The sequence below is a fragment of the Micromys minutus genome (genome assembly GCF_963924665.1).
Source record: "Micromys minutus genome assembly, chromosome: 3".
Classification (NCBI taxonomy): domain Eukaryota; kingdom Metazoa; phylum Chordata; class Mammalia; order Rodentia; family Muridae; genus Micromys; species Micromys minutus.
Genome location: NC_137972.1, coordinates 59463868 through 59484304, shown reverse-complemented (window position 1 = coordinate 59484304; position 20437 = coordinate 59463868). Strand labels below are relative to the sequence as shown.

General features: G+C 44.9%; 1 protein-coding gene and 1 pseudogene across 2 annotated transcripts in view; one reads left to right on the top strand and one right to left on the bottom strand.

Annotated features, from left to right (window-relative positions):
- Window positions 1-20437, bottom strand: part of CYFIP1 (cytoplasmic FMR1 interacting protein 1) — an 87261-nt gene that overhangs the window by 31000 nt on the left and 35824 nt on the right. Inside the window, exons 9-16 of the mRNA XM_080914257.1 lie at window positions 19566-19670; window positions 14966-15057; window positions 13954-14071; window positions 9276-9398; window positions 8533-8658; window positions 4227-4393; window positions 2373-2520; window positions 787-940 (exon numbers count right to left, since the gene is read on the bottom strand). Of these exons, the coding sequence (XP_080770383.1) occupies window positions 787-940; window positions 2373-2520; window positions 4227-4393; window positions 8533-8658; window positions 9276-9398; window positions 13954-14071; window positions 14966-15057; window positions 19566-19670 (1033 nt within the window). The remainder of the gene's footprint in view (window positions 1-786; window positions 941-2372; window positions 2521-4226; window positions 4394-8532; window positions 8659-9275; window positions 9399-13953; window positions 14072-14965; window positions 15058-19565; window positions 19671-20437) is intronic.
- On the top strand, window positions 5429-5801 carry LOC308418320 (eukaryotic translation initiation factor 1-like; annotated as a pseudogene). Its single transcript has one exon. The product of its transcript is annotated as a eukaryotic translation initiation factor 1-like (transcript).

The window sequence follows — 20437 nt, the reverse complement described above, 5'->3', positions numbered from 1 at the left end:
CCCCCAAATTTGTCATTATACATAGCGAACCACACACCCCTCCCCAAGACTCATTTCTGGTCCCAACCATTTCAGATGAGGGATATTCAACCTGGATTTCCCTTTAGGTAGCACAAACACCAGTGTCTAGGATGTGAGGTTACGTGCATATTCAGAAATGGTTTACCCAATACAAAACTAGAAATGGAATTAAACAATTAAGATTTGTTTTATGTTCTCAGAGCTAACAGCAGTGTTACTATTTACTTCACGGCCTACAATACCCCAGGCAAGGCATGACCTCCTGCTCTAAGCAGAAGACATGAATAACTAGAGGAGGCCACAGGTAGACACAGAGGGTAGAAAGCACCCACCAGTGCCAGGTCAAAGTGGCTGGGTATCACCAAAATGGTGGCTAGTCTGTCTCAGAGCACTTTTGCTACCTAGGCAGGGGGCCAGCGGGGCCTGTCTTCTGCATCTCAATACCTGGACCTTGTTCCAGTTAAGAGGTTCCATTACCCTGCTTTGTGATTCTGATTTTGTGTGGCAGGGCCAACCACAGCCTTACTATCCTTGTCCGGTTGAGGCATGTCCTACAGAGACTGTGACAGAGGCCAGGGATGGCAAGGGACTTGGGGGAGGGGGATCTTCAGGATGTCTGGCCACCACCACAAAGGTTAGGACGTGGCACCATGTGGGTGCGTGAAGAGATGGGCGGGGGATGGTGAGGTGGCAGAAGCGTCCCAGGTGGTGTTAGCAGGGTTAGAGCATGCCAGGCCGGATATTCTGCTCAGCACTGTCTCTTACCACTGAAATTTATCAAGTGAGTGTAGAAGAATGATTCTCGATGAAATTTTTCTATGTCCAATATGGTGGGCCCCTCAAGGCTACTTCTCAAGGTTTTCTTGGAACCACTTTTGTCTGCAATGAGGGACTCTAGCATAGTTCTCACCATGTAAAGCTGTATTATCCAAGGAGATATTTGTAGGGGAAAAAAATATAAATGGTACATTAGTTACATCAAATGGGAAAATCCAGAAGAAGAACTGCTCCACTACACCCTGACTAAGTCCCAAGCCCACAATCAGCCTGACACAGACAGGCTGTCCAGAGGGCCTGGGTTATCCACATAGCCAAGACGCTGCCTCTCGGGATGAGCTACGTGTAGGGGAGCAGCTCACCTCCGAGCCATAAGCATCAACAAGAAAAACAAACGATGTCTTACCACCAAAGGTTAAAAGAGGTGGATAGGCGTACGACTGCCTCAGAAACGCGTTTACCACATGCAAGAGCCTTTCCATGCCCAGAGACTTGAGCTGCCTCAGCAGCTCGGCAGAGCTCAAGGACTCGGCCATAGTGCGCACCAGGTAGAGCTAGACATAGACAGACAGGGAAGGAGAAGCGGGAGAGAGCCGTTAGTCACATGATGCACAGGTCTGAGTAGGGGGGAGGGGGACACAGGGACAGGCAAACGGAATGGAAGAGCGGAGGGCAGTAATATGCCTCACACAGACCCCAAGAATGGCCAAGAGCCTTCCTCCTGATCTCCGAGAGATTCCATATAGAGCCAGCCATGTGCTTTGATGGCACCTTTCTACAGGAGTGATAGAAATTATGAGGCCTCTGAGAGAGACGTGTGAGAAGGACAGGTCCCAAAGCAGAGGAGCATATAAACCAAGTGTGAGTCAGTGAGAAGCACCTCAAAGAGGGCCTACATACGTCGGAAGAGAAAACAGCAACGGTGGCTTCAGACCGCGACATAGGAAAGCAACAGTTCATTTTTAGGAGCACTCGATTTATAGGTTCAACGTGAAAATTACAACCATACACTTAAACAGTGAGAGGGAAACACACACGGGCTGGCACATGCCTGCTATGCTAGGAGGCTGAAACAGAGGACTGCTGAGTTTGAAGCTAACCCTGAGCTGTACAGTGTGAGACCAGGCCAGCCAAGGCTTTAAGACCCTGTCTTTACAAAGTACAAAAGTTGGTGCTGGGCGTGGAACAGCTCCTATAATCCCAGTGCTCAGGAGGTGGAGGCAGAGGCGGAAGCAATAGGATCAGAAGCCAGAGGCTAGCCTGGGGTACATGAGACCCTGTCTCCAAAAAGCAAAAAGAATAGTGCATAAACAGGAAAAATGTAGGCATATATTTCAGGGAGGTAGAAATGGCATCAAATAACTTTCTGCAGCTAAACGAACCCACCAGATACTAACAGGACTGTCTCAGGTAAGGTTTCAAATGGAGTTGGGCAGGGCATAGGAGAACAGAAGAAAAGCCCCACCCGGGCAGAACAGAAGTGCTGGAGCAGAAACAGCAACCTAGTTTTCAGCCCTGCCTCATCTGCCCCGCCCCCACCCCTAGCCCAGCTGTAGGATAAATATGATGAGAACCTGTGTGCTGGAGGGTCCCACAGCACGCCGTGGCACCTTGATGTCAAAGCCGCTCTTAGGGTCCTTCTCTCCCCGCAGAGCTGGGTCATTAAAGGGTTCATGACCAGTCTCCCAGTCACACACCGTCTTCCTGATGGCCTGCAGGACACTGAACAACCCCATAAAGTCATCAGACATGGATTTCTACAGTCACAGCACCTCCTCGCATAAAGAACACCCAGTGCACAGAGAAGCCCCAAGCTCAGAGTCTCGTTCATACGAAAGTTTACAAAAGCAGAGTGCTTTTTTTGTTGCTACTACTATCCCCAAAACACTTATCTCGGCTGTAGTTCGCACCAATTAGTCAGGGAAGAAAGGTTTAATGACAGGAACAAAAGCCAGGTGGCCAAATCAGGGCAAAGAGAATAGAACTCTCAAAAGCCCACCCAGACAGCAGAGCTCCCCACATACCCCCAGGCTGTAGCCAATCCTTTTGTATGAGGAATGGGAAGCCATCACACACTCAGGGGATTGGACATGTGCTCACTGGAAATGTAGCCCTACTGCTAACAGGACAATTAACGGAGCACTCCACAAGGACTTGAGGCATCTCATGCTGACTCTGGCCACCTCTTGCAGAAAGTTGTCCATAAAACCCAAAGTACAGTATGCACTCTGCAGACTATCTGGCTAGTGGAACATGTCTGCTTTTCGTCAACGGCAAGCTCTTCTATATCCAATATGCCTCCAGCAAAAGTGTCTTTTAACTGAAAGTCTAGAATAAAGACTGCTTCAGATTTCACATCTGTTTGAGGTTGGGAATATTTGAATATAAATAAATTTTCTCGGGACAAGACACACATCTAAAAAGAATAATAATTTGTTTTATATATAAATTACACATAATATCCAGATGGCAATTTTATATGCTATTTTAATATTGCATATAAAACTAATATATATCTAATATAATATATCTATTATATAATAATTTTCTGCTATGGCCTGATACTTCTTTACAAAGTTTTGATTTATAAGATCTAGAACTAGAGTATTTCTAGTATGTACAAAGCTCTAAGCTGACCCTAACACTATACACGTGTAAATGTAAATACATGTAAGAGTTCTGTCTCTCAGACTTTTGGAGCATTACAATGTACAAACAGTGTGGAATTCTTTCTGCACTAAAATCACCTCACGTTAACAAGCATACCAATTGTAAAGCAAAACCAGCACTACACATTCCTGGATGCTGGTTAGTTTCATTTATACATTTCTTTGAAAGTCAACTTATATAAAAAGTTCAGGTTTAAAACTCTCAAGGGCTGGAGAGATGTCTCAGTGGTTAAGAACACTGACTCCTCTTCTAGAGGTCCTGAGTTCAAATCCCAGCAACCACGTGGTAGCTCACAACCATCTGTAATGAGATCTGATGCCCTCTTCTGAAGACAGCTACAGTGTACTTATATATAATAAATAAATAAATCTTACAAAACTCTCAAGATTTCTTAAGATTTACCATATCTAGATCATTTTTGCTAGACTTGTAGGAGAGTCTAAGAGAAACCTGCCAAAGATGGTATTTTTGGGTGAGGGATAAGAATGTGGGGTCTCATATCCCTGAATACCGGGTGACTGGAATCGTCTCTTGATCCTGACTTTCCAAACTCCTTGCTTTCCGTAGTAAACTGATCACTGTTCAGAATATTAACTGGACTCATTACATTCTATATAGATGTAATCATCAAAAAAATATGACTAGGAGTTAAAGATAAATGTACTGAGCCTGCTTATGACAATGTGACACTCCATCCGTCTGAACCTAGGCTCCATCCACCGCTTTGAGGCTGTGAGGAAGGGCTGTGGATGGCTGACCTCTGGATGACATTCTTCTTCTTCTTGATGGCCTGTCGCAGTGGCTCCCTGAGGGTCACCTGGGAGAAGTCCTGAAGTGCCGCATACACCGTGTGTCTGATGGCGTGATTGAACACACTCTCCATCCTGCCCATCAGCACCTGCAGGCCTTTGATCATGGCAATCACCTGTAAGGACACCGCTTTCAGTGGCTAAATGGGAACAGGGGACAGTCCTTCGTCTCCTGGGAGGTCTCTTTCTCACTCACAGGTCTTTCCCGATTTCCCTCCTTTCCACAGAGCTACCTTGTCCCATCATCATCTTCCCCAGAGCAGAGACAGGCATGCTCTGAGCCTGCCTGGAATGGAACGCAATTATGTCCCGAGTACCCCGAAGACCACTGTCTTCATCTGCCTCAAGGACACCCTGCCCATCGTGCCCATCCTTGATGGACTTCAAATGAGAGGTAAGCGTTCAGAACACAAATATGAAAGTACTCGGAAAGGAAAAATAAAAGTTGTAAGAGTTTGCATATTAAATCCCTCTTGTTAAACAACAATGGGACACTGACTTAAAAACACTTGGACAGGACCTGGGGGGAAGGGGGGATGAAGCCAAATGCTTGAATTCTGACTTTCTGATAGCTCCACAGGAGTCACAGCACAGCCCCTGCAAGTCACATTTAGGGTTCCCGTGGGTTCATGGTGGAGAACTATTGTTTTAAAGATTTAGTTAGTTATGTGAGTGCTCCACTGTAATGTGTGCCCACATGACAGAGAATCAGCTCCCATTACAGATGGTCGGGAGCCACCGTGTGGTTCCCAGGGTTTGAACTCAGGACCTCTGGAGGAAGAGCAGTCAGTGTTCTTAACCCCTGAACCATCATCTCTCCAGCCCCCACTAGAAATCTATGATGAATTTGTATTGCTTTTCTGTTTAAAACAGAAGAAACTTTTACTTTAAAAAAGCAGTGCACAGGATGAGGCTAGAGATGTGGTTCAACAGTTAAGAGCACTGGTGCATTTCCAGAGGACCTGGGTTCGATTCCCAGCACTATAAGTGCATGGGAAGGAATATCTGTGTGTTTGTATGTGCTTGTATCTTTATGTACAACACACACCCAGTCACTGAGTGCTGCTGAGGCCTTGGCTGCTTCCCCCTTGTGCCCCCTGGCTTCCCAATGGTCCGTACCCCCACAACCACCCCGCCCACTGCGGGCCGTTTCCACGGAGGAAGAGGAATCTTATCTTATGCCTGCCATCCAGAACCTCCACTCTTTCCACCCCTTTGCCAATGCAGGTAAAGGAGATGACCTGCTTCCTGCTGGCACTGAGGACTGTATCCAGGTAAGAATTCAACTGAGAAACGGCAGGAAGACCCTTACCACTGTCCAGGGGATCGCCAAGGAACTAGTGAAGGCGTTTAAAGAAGAAATGTGCCTGCAATGGTACGGCAACTGAGCACTCATAATATGGAGAAGTAATTCAGCTACAGGGTGACCAGCGCAAGGACATATGCCAGTTCCTGATACAGATCGGACTGGCTAAGGACAATCAGATGAAGGTTCGTGGGTTTTATGTGCCTGTGGCTCTCTGAAGCTTACGTGAGGATTTCCTTGCAATGAGTAGAACTTCCCTTCTGTCCCTTGTCACAAGTTTAACAACCTCTCGGCTTGTGTAATGTAATCTCTTTGGGCCAGCTTTTAACGTGGGCTAGTGCAACTCCTTCATTCAATAAACTGAAAAGAGCCATGCTGTGCTGTCTCAAGTCCCTCCCTGAAACAGGTTAGGCAGTAAGCCCTGGCAGTGTCCACCCGGAAACAAAGCAATAACAAGGTTTCAGCCAAACCAAGAACCCCAAAATCACAGGAGGCTATGTCTGACCAGAGGTTCCCTGGGACCCTCTTTCCAGAGTCCTCTGCCCTAGGAGTGTGACCTTTGAACAGCCCAGGTGACTGAGAGTATGGGTAACATTGCCCTAGCTGTGGCCATAAGAAAAACGACTGGTGTCTGACCAGGTAGGCAGAATTCTGAGAAGACCACCTTTCCAGAGAAGTCCAGGACATCTAGCTCACCACCACCGCAGTCCTTTTAAGCAGATCTATTCTAGCCAAGGGATGTTGGAACATGAAGGGTAAGACCAGCCTATCAAACTTACAACAAGGGAACAAATGCCATTGGTCGTGTGGCTAGGTGCAGAGGCCGCTACTCAATACAACCCACTGATCAGGGCCATGGCAAAGAACAAACCGGTCTTTTGGTTTTCTTTTCCCTCCTAGTTTTAAAACCAGAAAACTGGAGCAAGCACAGAAGTTGAGACAATAAAAGGGAGCAAGAGGCAGAGGAAGGAGCCCCAGAAAGAGGAAACAAGAAAAACAGGAGGTGTGGGGAAAGGAAGGTACTTTAACTTGGGAGGAAGAGGAGAGTATTGCATAGGGATAGAGCACAACAGGGATTAATAACAGTAAAGATGCCTGCAAAAGTCAGACCACTTTCCAAATGAATCTAACATATTTACAGAACATTTCACTCAAACACAAAAGAATATACCTTCTATTCTGCACCTCTATTAATGGAATACAATAAACCAAATTCTTGCATGGACAAGCAATTGATTTTCAATGATAAACAAGGTGCCAAAACAGTTCAATGGGGAAGATTATTTTCTCATTAAACACTGGGACAACTGAATATCCACATGCCAAATAATAAAGCCAGGCTCCTTTAGAGTAAGTGGTCAGTGTAACAAGCCTGAGATAGTTATACCCTTGTGGATTAGGAAAAGACTGTGGCTGGAGAGATGGCTCAGAAGTTAAGAGCACAAGGAGAAACTTACAGAGGACCCGCATTTCCAGTTGTCTTGTCAAATGCTAGCAACCATCTATAACTAGCTCCTAGGCAAACCCCTACACACATATTTGGCATTCATTCACACAAATATACACACAAAAATAAAAATGTAATAATAATGATGATGATGATAATGATGATGATGAGTCTTTAAAAAAGGAAGGTCCACCTATTGACCACAAAGCTAATGAGGTACCTCACTGACTCATAAATGTAAGTTCTAAGCCAATCATTAGGTAACGTAATCTAGGAATAACTATAAAGAGAACACAGAATAATCAAGATGAGTTGGTGAAAGAAATGTCAGGGTAGTTTAACAATAATACCTAAAAAGGGAACTAAAGAACTCTTACAATTCAATAATAAATCAATTTTAAAAATAGGTAAAGATTCTGAACTTATCCAAAGAATATATACAAACAGCCAGTAAGTACAAAAAGAAAGAGAAGGCAAAAAAAAAAAAAAAAAAAAAAAAAAAATCACAGTAACATACGATCTGTGGGTTGTGATTCTATTAGTAGAAAACTAGCCTATTTATATAAATAAAAACAAAACAAAAATATTATTACTATATTATAACTAATGAGCTTAGACATATTAGTAGATAGAAAAATATTTAAAATTTACATTTTAAATAGTGATTTGGAAACACTAAAATTACATCAGCTAAGAGTCAATACCTAGAAGTAAAACAAATAATTCTAGAAATTCCAGAGATACATGATAGACATTAAAGAAAATCCAAACAAATGAAGAGACATATGACATATTAAAAAAAGAAAAAAGAAAAAAAATCAGAGATGTACTATTAGAAGTTCATCAATCATCTCTGAAGTGATCTAGTATGTTAGATATATTCTGATGGGAAATCACTGTGAGATATGAAAGACTTGTTCTAAAATGTTCATGATGGGCTAGTAAGATGACTAAGTGGGTGAAAGGGCTCTCTGTGTAGACCTGCTAAACCTAAGTTCACTCCCAAAACATGGCAAAAAGAGAACCTCCATGTACACATTGTGGTGTGTACACACACACCAGTAACAAATGAATAAAACTAGAATTAAGAAAATTTTTCCATTAGAAGGCTCTGAAGAAAAATTTTCAAAAGTAAATAAAGAAGGAAGGGAGGAAGGAAGTTCAAGGTTGCTGGGTCACAGCCCATAAAGAATTAGTAGCCACTATGAGTAGGGAACAACCAAGCCTGCCATGTGGCTCTCCTCTCATGGGGCAGAGACCAAATCCCAATTCATTGCCTGTCTTTCCACTTCTAAGAAACTGTTCTCCACGCACAAGCACTCACAGAGGGGCTGACTACCTGCGTCTGACAGGTGGACAACACATAGCGAAGCAACTAACGGCCACCTTTGACAGTGGGTGCCCGCCATCCAAGCAAGGGCATCAAACCACAGTCGGTCCAGGCTGTCCCTCCGCCTTTGGCTATCAGCCGCACAGGGAACAGGAAGCAGAGACAGTCTCACCTCCACCAGGGCAAACTTCTCCTCGGTGGTGTAGTTGTAGCGCGTGGCACGCTCGTACTCCTCAGCGTTGTCGGGGCAGTCCTTGTTGGAGTACTTGTCAGTCGGATGTACAAGTTTCCAGGAATACTGATGCAGTCAAAGAAAGAAAGAAAGGTTCCACACTGAAAGCAAAATACTTGATTTTGCACAGACAATAACCGCATGGCCGAGTCCACCAAGATGTGAGCTTTTAAAACATGTACTGCTTTCTGAGTCTCTCTCTCTGTCTCTCTGTCTCTCTCTGTCTCTGTCTCTCTCTCTCTCTCTCACACACACACACACACACATTTAAAACGTCTTTGCCTTTTAAACGACCATGTACTCTGCCAATTAAATAATTTTTTATCAGACATAAACTTTTAAAAGGGAAAATGCATACAATTTATAGTTAAATGTTTATATGTTACCAGAAACATTCTACTAAACCTTAAAGTTGATAATGGTTACAAGTCCAAGGAGTGAACTGCTGGTCAAAAGAGAAGAATGAGAGCTGGCGGGATGGTAAAGGCACTCGCCACCAAGCCTGATGACCAGAGTTGGGTTACTCAAGTTGTCTGCCACCCCCTCACAGCTTTACTTATATCTGAAAAGATGAAACCCTTAATGTGACATTGCCCGGGTCTGGAGTAAAAGCACGTCTAAGCAACTAGGAGCGACTGCACAGTGACTCCAACTTCCACACGCGTGACCAAGGCTGTGCCTACCACTTCCATCACGTGAGCGCTCCACTGCGAAAGAAGCTGCAGGCCCTGCAGAGCTAGGTCGAAGAGCTTCCGGTACTCAGCATCTGTCTTCTGGGCTTCCTGTCGGCCAGACCCAGTGACTACCTAGGGCACAGAGGCAAAGGCATTAGGAGGACCTGCCCAGCTTCCCTCAGGACTCACTGCTGTGGCTTGCCCTCTGGAAGAACTCTTGAACTCTCCCAGGAGACCTATTAACATTCATGAGGGCTGTGTGGAGAGGTCACCGGCTCCTCTCCTCGGATGTGTAAGCCGTACGTGACTATCTGAACTATCCTTGTTACTGTAATTAGCCCACTTAAACTCTTTAGTTCGTGAAACTAGACTTGGATAGAACTGACTGTTTGGTTTACCATCACTGCACTACCTGGAATAGACATCAGTTCATCTCCCCAGGGGAAAGATCATGTGGCAGCCAGAATCCTACTCTAGAAATGTATTTCAAAGTCACATGTGCAAAACAAAACACAACAAAACAAGCAGAGTCTGAACATATTCCCCTTTGGCTCCATAGCTAAGACTGACTTGCACTCACTGCTGATCGATCTGTTGTTTCCTTAGTGCTGGAGTTACAAGCAGGTAACTTTCAGTTTTGGTTGTTCTTTTAACTACATGGTGTTGGAGATGGACCTCACACATGCTGGATACTCGTGTTGAGCTGTAAGCCCAGTCTCATGAACAGACCTTTGTAAAAAGATGAATACATCAGAAGATGCTCAACAATATTAGTCAGGGGATAACTTAAATCCAAACCTGTTCAGAGCTGGCTGTGGTCTGATCTAAGCCACATCACAATGTTAGAAACTGTTTGTCATGTTGTGCCTTGCCCTAATAAACTTCATTTTATAAGCAGCATTTTCCTCTGGACTCAGATACTTGGAGGGCACATAAATCTGTGGAGCCACGTTCATACAGATACATAACTATACTATGGGATGGCCTGCTTAGACGTGCCACCTGATCATCCGCTATGTGTGTCAAGAGATGGACAAAGAGCTTAAGAGTCCCAGGGCTTCACTCAGCTCGGTCCCCATGGTTACCACAGCCTAGATATCCGCCCAGCCATATATTTGTCCATCTGTAACTGCCGCATCTTTACCAATCTGGACTTTCCTGTCCTCTGCTCTGCATCCTCCATGGTCCTGAACCTTGCTTCTACATCTTTACTCAACCCTAAGGCTCAGTGCAAACCTGTGAGCCAGCAATACAACCTGCAGAACTGCCTCTAATTCACTGTCTGAGCCACAGTGAGCCCTTTGCATTTCTATCAGCCTTAGGCTTGTCTCCAGTCAAGCTTCCTTTCTTGAAACTACTTGAACTTGGCTGCAGATTCCTTTACCCTTCGTGGTTATCATTCTGTAACCTATGTCTATACATACGTCTATACATACATGTATATTGAGATAGAATGACTATGTGATTTTGTAATGTTCAAACTAAGATCAAAATAAGAAAACTTCTCTTTGCCTCGGCTTTCCAGGGCTTCAGAACTTCAAAGCAAAATGCTTTCAATGAATAACCGTACTCGGGAGGCAAAGGCAGGTGGATCTCTGTGGGTTTGAGGCCAGCCTGGTCTACAGAGCAATCACAGCAAGTTTCTAGACAGCCAGTGCCACACTGAGAAACCTTGTTTGGGGTGGGGGGACCAAGAACAAACAAAAACCTTTCAGAGAAACCAGCGATTTGAGAATGTATTTCTAACACTGAATAAAGGCACATGCATGTTCTCGTAAGCTCAACCACAAACCAGAAACCACTTCAGAATCAACACTCGTCAGGACCAGAAATAAAAAGATGGGTGTGGTGGAGCATGCAGGAATCACAGCACTCAATGCGCCAAGGGCTCATGGCTACACACAGACAAAACCCTTACCATCTTCTTATAAAGAGACTAAGGTGGTAGTGCCAGCCACCTGGGGCAGCTTTAATCCCAACACTAAGGAGGCAAAGACAGGTGAATGAGTCTGTGAGTCTGAGGCCAGCCTGACCTAGGACAGCCAGGGCTACACAGACAAGCCCTGTCTCAAAAGACCCAAGGGAGGCAGGGCAAAAACCTATCATAGACCCTAGGAAGAAAACAGGTAATGCATGCTGTAGAAGGCACTGAACTGGAACTCTCAATTCTTCCAGTTGTTCATATTGTTTAAGAATTTCCCATTAACTCGTTTTTACAAGCACAGCCTGAAGTCCCATGGAGCTGGGATCCACTATTATTTCTACACCACAGGCTGTAGCTGCAGGAATAGTGGTGTGGTGGTTCCTCTTCCCCGGGGAACGACCCTGCTTCCATAGGGTGTATCCTGGGAGCAGCAAACGGCCTGAGACACTGGGAGAAGCAGGCGTCTTCAGTCACGTACTTTCCATTCCAGTGTTTCAAGCCTTGCAACAGGAGAAAGCAGAGGTGCCCTCCACTCATGCTAACTGCGCTCCTATCAACCTGGAGAACCACCGGTTCTCAAAACCAGACTAAGACCTGCATTCCTCCTAGCTGATCTCACAAACATACAAGGTATGACTGCATTGTGGCCTTCACATCACTGCCTGCTCACTGACATCACTGACACCACTGCCTGCCCACTGACATCACTGCCTGCCCACTGACATGATCACTGACATCACTGCCTGCTCACTGACATGATCACTGACATCACTGCCTGCTCACTGACATCACTGACATCACTGCCTGCCCACTGACATGATCACTGACATCACTGCCTTCTCACTGACATGATCACTGACATCACTGCCTGCTCACTGACATGATCACTGACATCACTGCCTGCTCACTAACATGATCACTGACATCACTGCCTGCTCACTGACATCACTGACATCACTACCTGCTCACTGACATCACTGACATCACTGCCTGCCCACTGACATGATCACTGACATCACTGCCTGCTCACTGACATGATCACTGACATCACTGCCTGCCCACTGACATGATCACTGACATCACTGCCTGCTCACTGACATGATCACTGACATCACTGCCTGCTCACTGACATCACTGACATCACTGCCTGCTCACTGACATCACTGACATCACCTGCCCACTGACATGATCACTGACATCACCTGCCCACTGACATGATCACTGACATCACTGCCTGCCCACTGACATCACTGACATCACTGCCTGCCCACTGACATCACTGACTCACTGCCTGCCCACTGACATGATCACTGACATCACTGCCTGCCCACTGACATGATCACTGACATCACCTGCCCACTGACATGATCACTGACATCACTGCCTGCCCACTGACATGATCACTGACATCACTGCCTGCCCACTGACATCACTGACTCACTGCCTGCTCACTGACATGATCACTGACATCACTGCCTGCCCACTGACATGATCACTGACATCACCTGCCCACTGACATGATCACTGACATCACTGCCTGCTGCTCACTGACATGATCACTGACATCACCTGCCCACTGACATGATCACTGACATCACTGCCTGCTCACTGAGATCAGAAGTAGCTTCCATGCTCCTCCTGGCTAGATCCTCCCAAAGGCTGTAACTACCCTCTTGTTTATCCCACAAGCCTAGTAGCCATGCTCGATGGGTAAAATAAAGTGTCAAAGAAAAAAAAAAGTTATGGCAACCTGACTACAGAATGGTAGAAAATTATAAAGACCCCATTTCTGTGGACCCTCTCTTCCCAGCTCAACTCTAGGCCCAAACTTCCCAGACAGCACTTACTAAGGAATGAAGAGTTAAACAACCCGAGGGGCCAATAAAGGTACCACAGGTGGGTAACAAAAGTCCTCACCTTCCTAATTTGAGAAGACCTGGCCGGGAACAGCAAAGTCCAGACAGGCATTTTATCTACCAGTTGAGCTCCTACAAGCAGAGCAGCCCAACAAGTTCAAGGCTAGAGCAGACACACTTAGACAGAATAGTTGCGGGTGTATCAGCTTCCCTTTAACGTACAATGACCGACCCTAAACGGGAAGACTGCCCTCGTCCAGTATACCTAGAACCCTTCAGAGTCCACCCTCTGCCTTTTAGGGAATCTTTCTGTGTGCCTTGCTGCGGTGTATGCTCATTTATAATGAAAGTGTTTTCCACTGGCCGATGCTACCTATTGTGCTCGATTTCTCCTGACTTTTAATTCTCTAACTGGCAGAGAAAATGAACCCAATCCAGATCCACAGAGGGTATCTCCTGTACCAACCTAGAGGCTCCAGTTATTTCAGGCCATGGGACTGACATCCTTTCTACCCATGACAAGGCTCATAAACTAGAAGATGACTTCTTCAGTCTCCCTCTCCATCCAGTTCCTATGGCTCCACCCTCTCCGTTTTTCCTTGTCTTTTTTATTTTTTCCCTCTCTGACCCTGTCTCTTTCCCCTTCCTCCCTCTCATTAGCAACCCCCTATACACTGGGGCCCAACAGTCATATATGCACTAGGCTCATGTTCTACCAGTTCCAGTCCCTCCCAGTGTCTTCCTGATACAAGGCTGTGTTTTATACATCTGACCACATGCAGACAAGGCTAACTGCACTGATCCATCAATTCTAACGAGGTTGTTTTTAAATATTTAGGTTTGGGTTTTCGGGGGGGGGGGGAAGGACAGACCTCCCCTTGTTTAGTTTTGGGCAGCGGGTGTGTACCTCGCTATTGCTGTAACGCGCCAGCTCCGAGATAAAACGCATGTGGTCTTCACGGATCTGGATCATCTGCTCACAGATGTTGTACTGGGGGCTGCTGCTCGAAGACGTGCAGGTCCACCTGGGCATGGAGAGAGCGTGTGACCAGAGGCGCCAGCACGTGCCCAGGTACAGCATTCCCTGCAGCAGGGAAGCCACTGGACTGCTAGGAGCCTATAAAACCTGAAGCTGGTACCACATAGTTTTCACTAGGAGAGCTTGGCTGACTTCCTGAAGGAGGAATACAATGTTTAAATCACAGCTAAAGTGGTTAATATGGGCTGGTTACTGGTATGAGCATCCAGGAAATCAGTAAAACACCTGAGACGTTCAATGGGCAACATACAGTAAGTAAGATCGTCTGCATAAAGCTGTCACAGGAAGCTACGGAACCTTGTGAGCTGAGACCACTCTCTGCATAGGGACAGAGTGTGTGCTTCAGGACCTGGGGACCACAGTGTCTCGGCCACATCTGTCTCACACACACACACACACACACACACACACACACACACACACACACACACTCACTTTTTTTTTTCTGTAAAAACACCATTTACATTAAAAAGCATTTAAGACCGAAGAGACCTTACAAACAGGCCTGGACGGCTTTAGCTCTCAGGTGACAATTTTGTAAACTCTGTTAATATACATGAACAGCCCCTGCTCCCCTCCAGGGCTGACTGACACATCTCTGCGTCCACAAAAGTATTTTTATGTTCTCAACTAGCACTGTGTGATAGAAATCTTTACAACAGTAAAAATATCCAACATGCTCATCGCTGGCCACTGAACATTCAAACTGCCGTTTGCTCTTCTAAAGAAATTTAAATGTTTAGTGCTTTTATCAGTGAATTTAAATGTAAACAGCCACGTTAGGCAAAGGCTACCCCATATGGGACATTGGCTTCCACACCCAAGGCATGCTATGGAGGTGCCCAGAGAGTTCTGCAAGCTGTAGGGAGAAGCCTCCTACCGGGACTTATTTTCCTCGTAGTGGGCGCTGGTCTTGATGTATCTTGCCAGTTCTATTTGCATGTCTCCAAACAGGGGAACCACCTGCAGCTGCTGCATTCACATAAGAAAAAGGGAACAAAGTCCACCCAGTCACCAAATGAGTAATGAGGGAAATAGCTCATGCTATTAGCGCTGAACACAGTTGTACATCATTCAGTGTAGAAATATCACTTTGAAGAGATAAAAAATTCCAATTTAAGAAACAACACATAAACCTGACTAAAGACTTAACCGTGTTGCTATAGTCATAGCTGTATATTTGTAACAAACACCTGGAAGATACAAATTTATAGACAAACAATATACAATAGAGCTACATACTCATGAACAAAACATGTGTAAAACGTCAAAGCAAAAATCCTACCCTTAAAAAATCCTAGAGAAAACTCTCTCTCAATGGATGGAATATGATGTTCATGTATTAGAAGGCCCAATATCTGTCTGTCTGTCTGTCTGTCTGTCTGTCTGTCTGTCTATCTATCTATTTACCTACCTACCTACCTACCTACCTATTGTTGTATAAACTGATAATATGATTGTTCCATGATATGGTTAAGAGGAAGGTTTTTATTGTAGATGAAAGAGAAGGAAGTAGACTGAACATGGCCGGCAGACTGGAACAGAGGGACTAAGAGCAGGGGATGGAGAATAGAGAAAGGTGAGAAGCAGCAGCAGAGAGGACATAGGGCGGGAGAGCAAAGCAAGAGCTCACGCCTATCAAAAATAGCCAGGTCAGGTGCCAACACAGGAGAACAGTACCGCCTACTAGGAGCTGGCGAGCGTGTGGTGAAGCTCCTACGCCCAGGAGGCGGGGGCGGGGCTTGCTCGCTGTGCTCAGAGTCCTGTGGTGCAAGAGAGATGCTCCAGCTTCAGCCCAGGAACAACATCTGAACATCAAAGTTCTACCCCAACCCCCATCTCTCTTTCTCATATCTCCAAGACAGCCTTTCATTCTCGTCCCTCCCCCAATAAACCTCTTGATCTTTAACGCATATTTTGGCCTGGACCCACTACAATACCCTTTGCTACCTAATCCTAACCGTATCTAAGATTATCTTAAAAAATAAGACTGGAAAAGATCGTCTTCTGAATAAGTACACCTGGAAGAAAGCGGCCATTTGTGGCCCTTCATCAAGGAAGGAAGCCAGAATACAAGACAAAGAGGCCAGGTCAGACCCACAGACTAATTTATGAGCTGGAAAGGCTGTCGAGCAATGGAGACATAAACGTCTCTGTAACAAATAAGCAGGGCAAAGTGAATAACCATAGTAGAAAAAAAAAATCCCAAGAATGTCAACTGTTACCCACCACACACAAACAAGCATGGAGCTAGTTCCAGAGAGGGCTTATAGATCCAGATGAACAAGGAGACAGCGTGCTTCACAAAGGGAACGCAGAAGATCCTTGGGGTGCCTTAAAGTGTATACAAATGAAAAGACTGACTATAGAGAACACAATAAATGACCATTGAGGACACAGTGAAATCAAGAATGTCTGTTGATCAAATGACCATAAAGCGAGTGAAGGGCAGAGGGGCTGAGAACGGCTCTCACAGCCCAGTGATAGAGCCACATGCTTAGCAAGTGTGCAACCTTGGGCTCAGCCCCCATCTGCAAAGGCAAACAAAGAACCTGAATAAGAGGAAGGGAAAGGGGAAATGAAGTCTAAGGGCATAAAGTTTCAGCACTGGAGGATCTAACGCTGACGTTAACAATCTTACATTGCCGGACATTCACTACTAGAATATGTTTAAATGCTCTCTACATGAAAAATAAGGATGAACTCAACTAGTTCACAGAGGATACATGTATCAAGACATCACAGTGTACACTGTAAACGTAAACTGGATTTACTTGTCAACTGCTTAGGGGGAGAGTTTGAGGCACAAAGGGGGGAGTACACTATGGCAGAGCTGGTTGGTGATGGAGGTGTCCTTGTAGATTTTACCCCAAACAGGACAACTGCAAAGAGCCAGACTTGGTCAGCCAGACTGGATCAAAACTTTGGAGTCTGGTCCTCTGGTTTAATTTTGTTACACGTTTAAACACAGTCAAACTTTAGGAAAAAAGTCTCTCCATGCAGTTCCCGTAAAGAAGTTTCAGGGACAGCTACACTGAAAGTCCCTCGTAAAATAGCAACGTACTTGTGACCTTTACAGAAAGAATAAGTTCTACTGGTTGACACAGAGCTCGGGGCAAGGCCTAAGGATGAATGATTTATAACAGGTACAGATTCTATTGGTGGGACATTTTTCATTCTAGTCACTGAGAGACAAGGCTCAGGATTAGGACCTAAACAATGCCCAGGAATTGGATGGGCTGGGATTTAGGAGACTGGCTCCACAGAACAGCAAAAGATCACCAGACTGTTAGACAACATTTACTCTACCCTCTTCCAGTTGAAAATGCATCATTTCCTTCCTCTGAAGAAACCAAAAAGCCAATTCTGGGTCTTCTAATGCTTTCTGGGAGCCGTGCTTCCTACACTGCAAATATTCTTAAAACATATATTCAATGCAGACAATTGCAAATCAACAGAAAAAGAGCAGAAAAGGAACACACAAAGGCTCATGGTATAAAAAGCACCAGGGACACATCAGGAAGTATCAGCCCATAAGAACACAGTGAGGTTGATGTCCAGTGAGTATATATATGCCTGTCATCCTTACTTTAGTATCTGAGCTCAGGTCCCCAGAAACCATGGGAAAGCAGAATGCAGGGCAAGCGTGGATCTCTAAAGCCCAGTGCCTGGCCAGCCTGGGGAAAGCTCTAGGTTCAGGGAGAGATCCTATCTCAAAATTAAGTTAAAGAGACAGAAGGAAACATCTGACATCACCCATGTACATCCACACACACACACCTATTTCAACATGTACATATCCCACACATACATACACACAAATAAAAGAAACACAAGTTATACAGGCATACATGAAGGCAAATTATCCATACACATAACATTCACATCACATAATCGATTGGCAGCTGGCACTAAAAAAAAAAAAAAAAAAATCTATTCAGAGCTGATGTAACTGATCCTCCTACAAATGTTACTTAATTTACAAATTAATATTTATGGGGAATAAAAGGAAGGACAGTAAGTATACAAGATATACCTGTATAGAAACTTTAAAAAAGCAATGTAGAGATGTTAGCTAATAATGTGTAGTGTAAAAGAAAAGTTATGTGAGTCTAGTATAAAATTACATATCTACAGGTTTTTTCTATTAGAGCTAGACTTCAAAATCACGATCTCCTGGTACTGCGTGCAATCCTGCAGTCCTTCTCTGCAGGGGTTTGTCTGCAACTAAACAAACTCTGTGGAGGATTCAGAACAAGCGACTATGGAGCTGCCCTGAAATTTCCTCCTCAAATGTTTCCAGAGCAGAAGGAGAAGAGAAGCACAGAAACGCTAATTTCTCTGTAACCATTATTTCCTGGCAGGAAAGAGGAACACTGGTCAAACACACAGGAGAACTTTGAAACCCAGCTTGATCAATGCCCATTGTGTTTACAGGTCTTACTGGAAGACTCAGAGGCACAAACCTTTTTCTTCCTGGATCTTGCAGGTTTATTTCATTCTGCTAAAATGGTTCTAGCACAAAACAAAATAAAAGCACTCCCCATAGGCTCCCATGGGGATTCTTTTCACAAACAGAAGGTTGGACATATGCAGCCAGATGCAAAAGAGAGAGAAAAATCGTATGATGCCATTTCTACAGTACTCAACCCAGGGAAAACCGAGGCAAGGAGCAGGAAGGTGTAGATTTATGTTAAGTCGATACAAGATTGGACAGGGGAGAGGTGGGCGTGGGCGGAGAGAAGGTAGGGAAATGGAAGAGAAACAGACTGAGGGAGATCAAGATGGAGCTGGAGAAGGATGAGCTCGATCCAGGTGGACTTAATTGGCGACCGGTAGCTATGATCATTTTAAGGATTCTATAGGTCTTTATCTGATATGGAAGGGCAGCTTGTATCTTTGTCTACTGGATGTAATCATATTGTGTAGAAGGTTTGTGAATTGAGAATCTATTATATAAACCATTTGAAAAGTTACCAGGTTTTGAAGAGAAGTTTGTGTTGGGCAGTGGAGGAAAGAAGACGCCGGGGCGATAATTCCACCCGGGACGGAGGCAATAGGACAGGTGGCGTGAACCGGCTGAGAAGGGAATCATGTGAAGGGGGCGGCTAAAGGACCGAGTGACAGAGTTCCTGCACACCGTCCCATACTAAAAGTGGCGTCTGCAGAATGAGACCAGGGAGGGGAAGGCGCGATAAAAAGATAAGCCATTTTATTTTTAATATTTAGTGTGCCACGAAGGGGACAGCAGCCACCTTTTCAGAAGGGAGATTAATTCATGTCATGTGTGTCACAATCATGGATTCACATTGTAAAAATTCAGCGCATATATCCATAAAGACATTTATCATCTATGCTCAGAACTAAGCAAAAGCATTTTTTCAAAAAATTTTATGTATGTATAGATTCATATATATATATATATATATATATATGTTTTATATGCATATAACACATGTATACATACGTCTGAAGCTCACCTTGAAATATTTGTCTATTTTGGATAAATTGATTCTCTTCTTGGCATCTAGTTTGTAGATGTTGCTCACACTCCCATCCATCAGGTACAGACCAAATCCCATGACCTGCAAAGCCACAAAATGGTGCAAGATATCGCAGGGACCTGTGAACGGACCGTGCGAATGCACGCCGCCAGAGCAGGTAACTCTGAGATCACAAATCAGCCTTCCTTCAGTGGTACTCTGAAATAAAGAGCTCCCCTCGAAGATAAAACCTTTTCTCTTGTATATGTGGCCTCCTGTGGCTCCTTCAGCCTCCTCCCTAGACATGCAGAGGACAGTGTAGTAGTAAATACGAGCAACTGCACGAGAGGATCATGAGAGGGTTACACAGTAATGCCACACGTTTCTCTCTTGCCTTCTAAACCCAAGTGCTGGAGTTAAAATAGTCCCTGGAGTATCAGGAGCAAGGGCAGGCAGACAGACAATGAAGAACCTTGACCTCTGACACGACCCAGGCAGACACAGTAGTTACCCAGCCCACAGCAACTGTGACAGTGTGTGTTAAGCTGTACTGCTTTTATTCCCAGCCTGTGTGCATCCTTTTCTTCACTGAAACTGGGTTACAAAGGGTAGTTTTGTTTCCCAGCTAGTTGCTAAAAATCAAGCAGCACTGCCTAGCCTCACCTGAGTAACAAGGCTCTTGTAGAACCACACTATCCAACACACAGCATTACTTCTAAACCTAACTTTCAGTGTCTATGTAAACTATGTAATAAATTCAATCTGGCTACAGCCATCTGCACAATCCCAGTGAGTGCTGGGAACATGACAAGGGCTTTCGGATCACGTAGTGCAGGCAGTCAGACGTGTCTGCTATCTTAGACTACTCA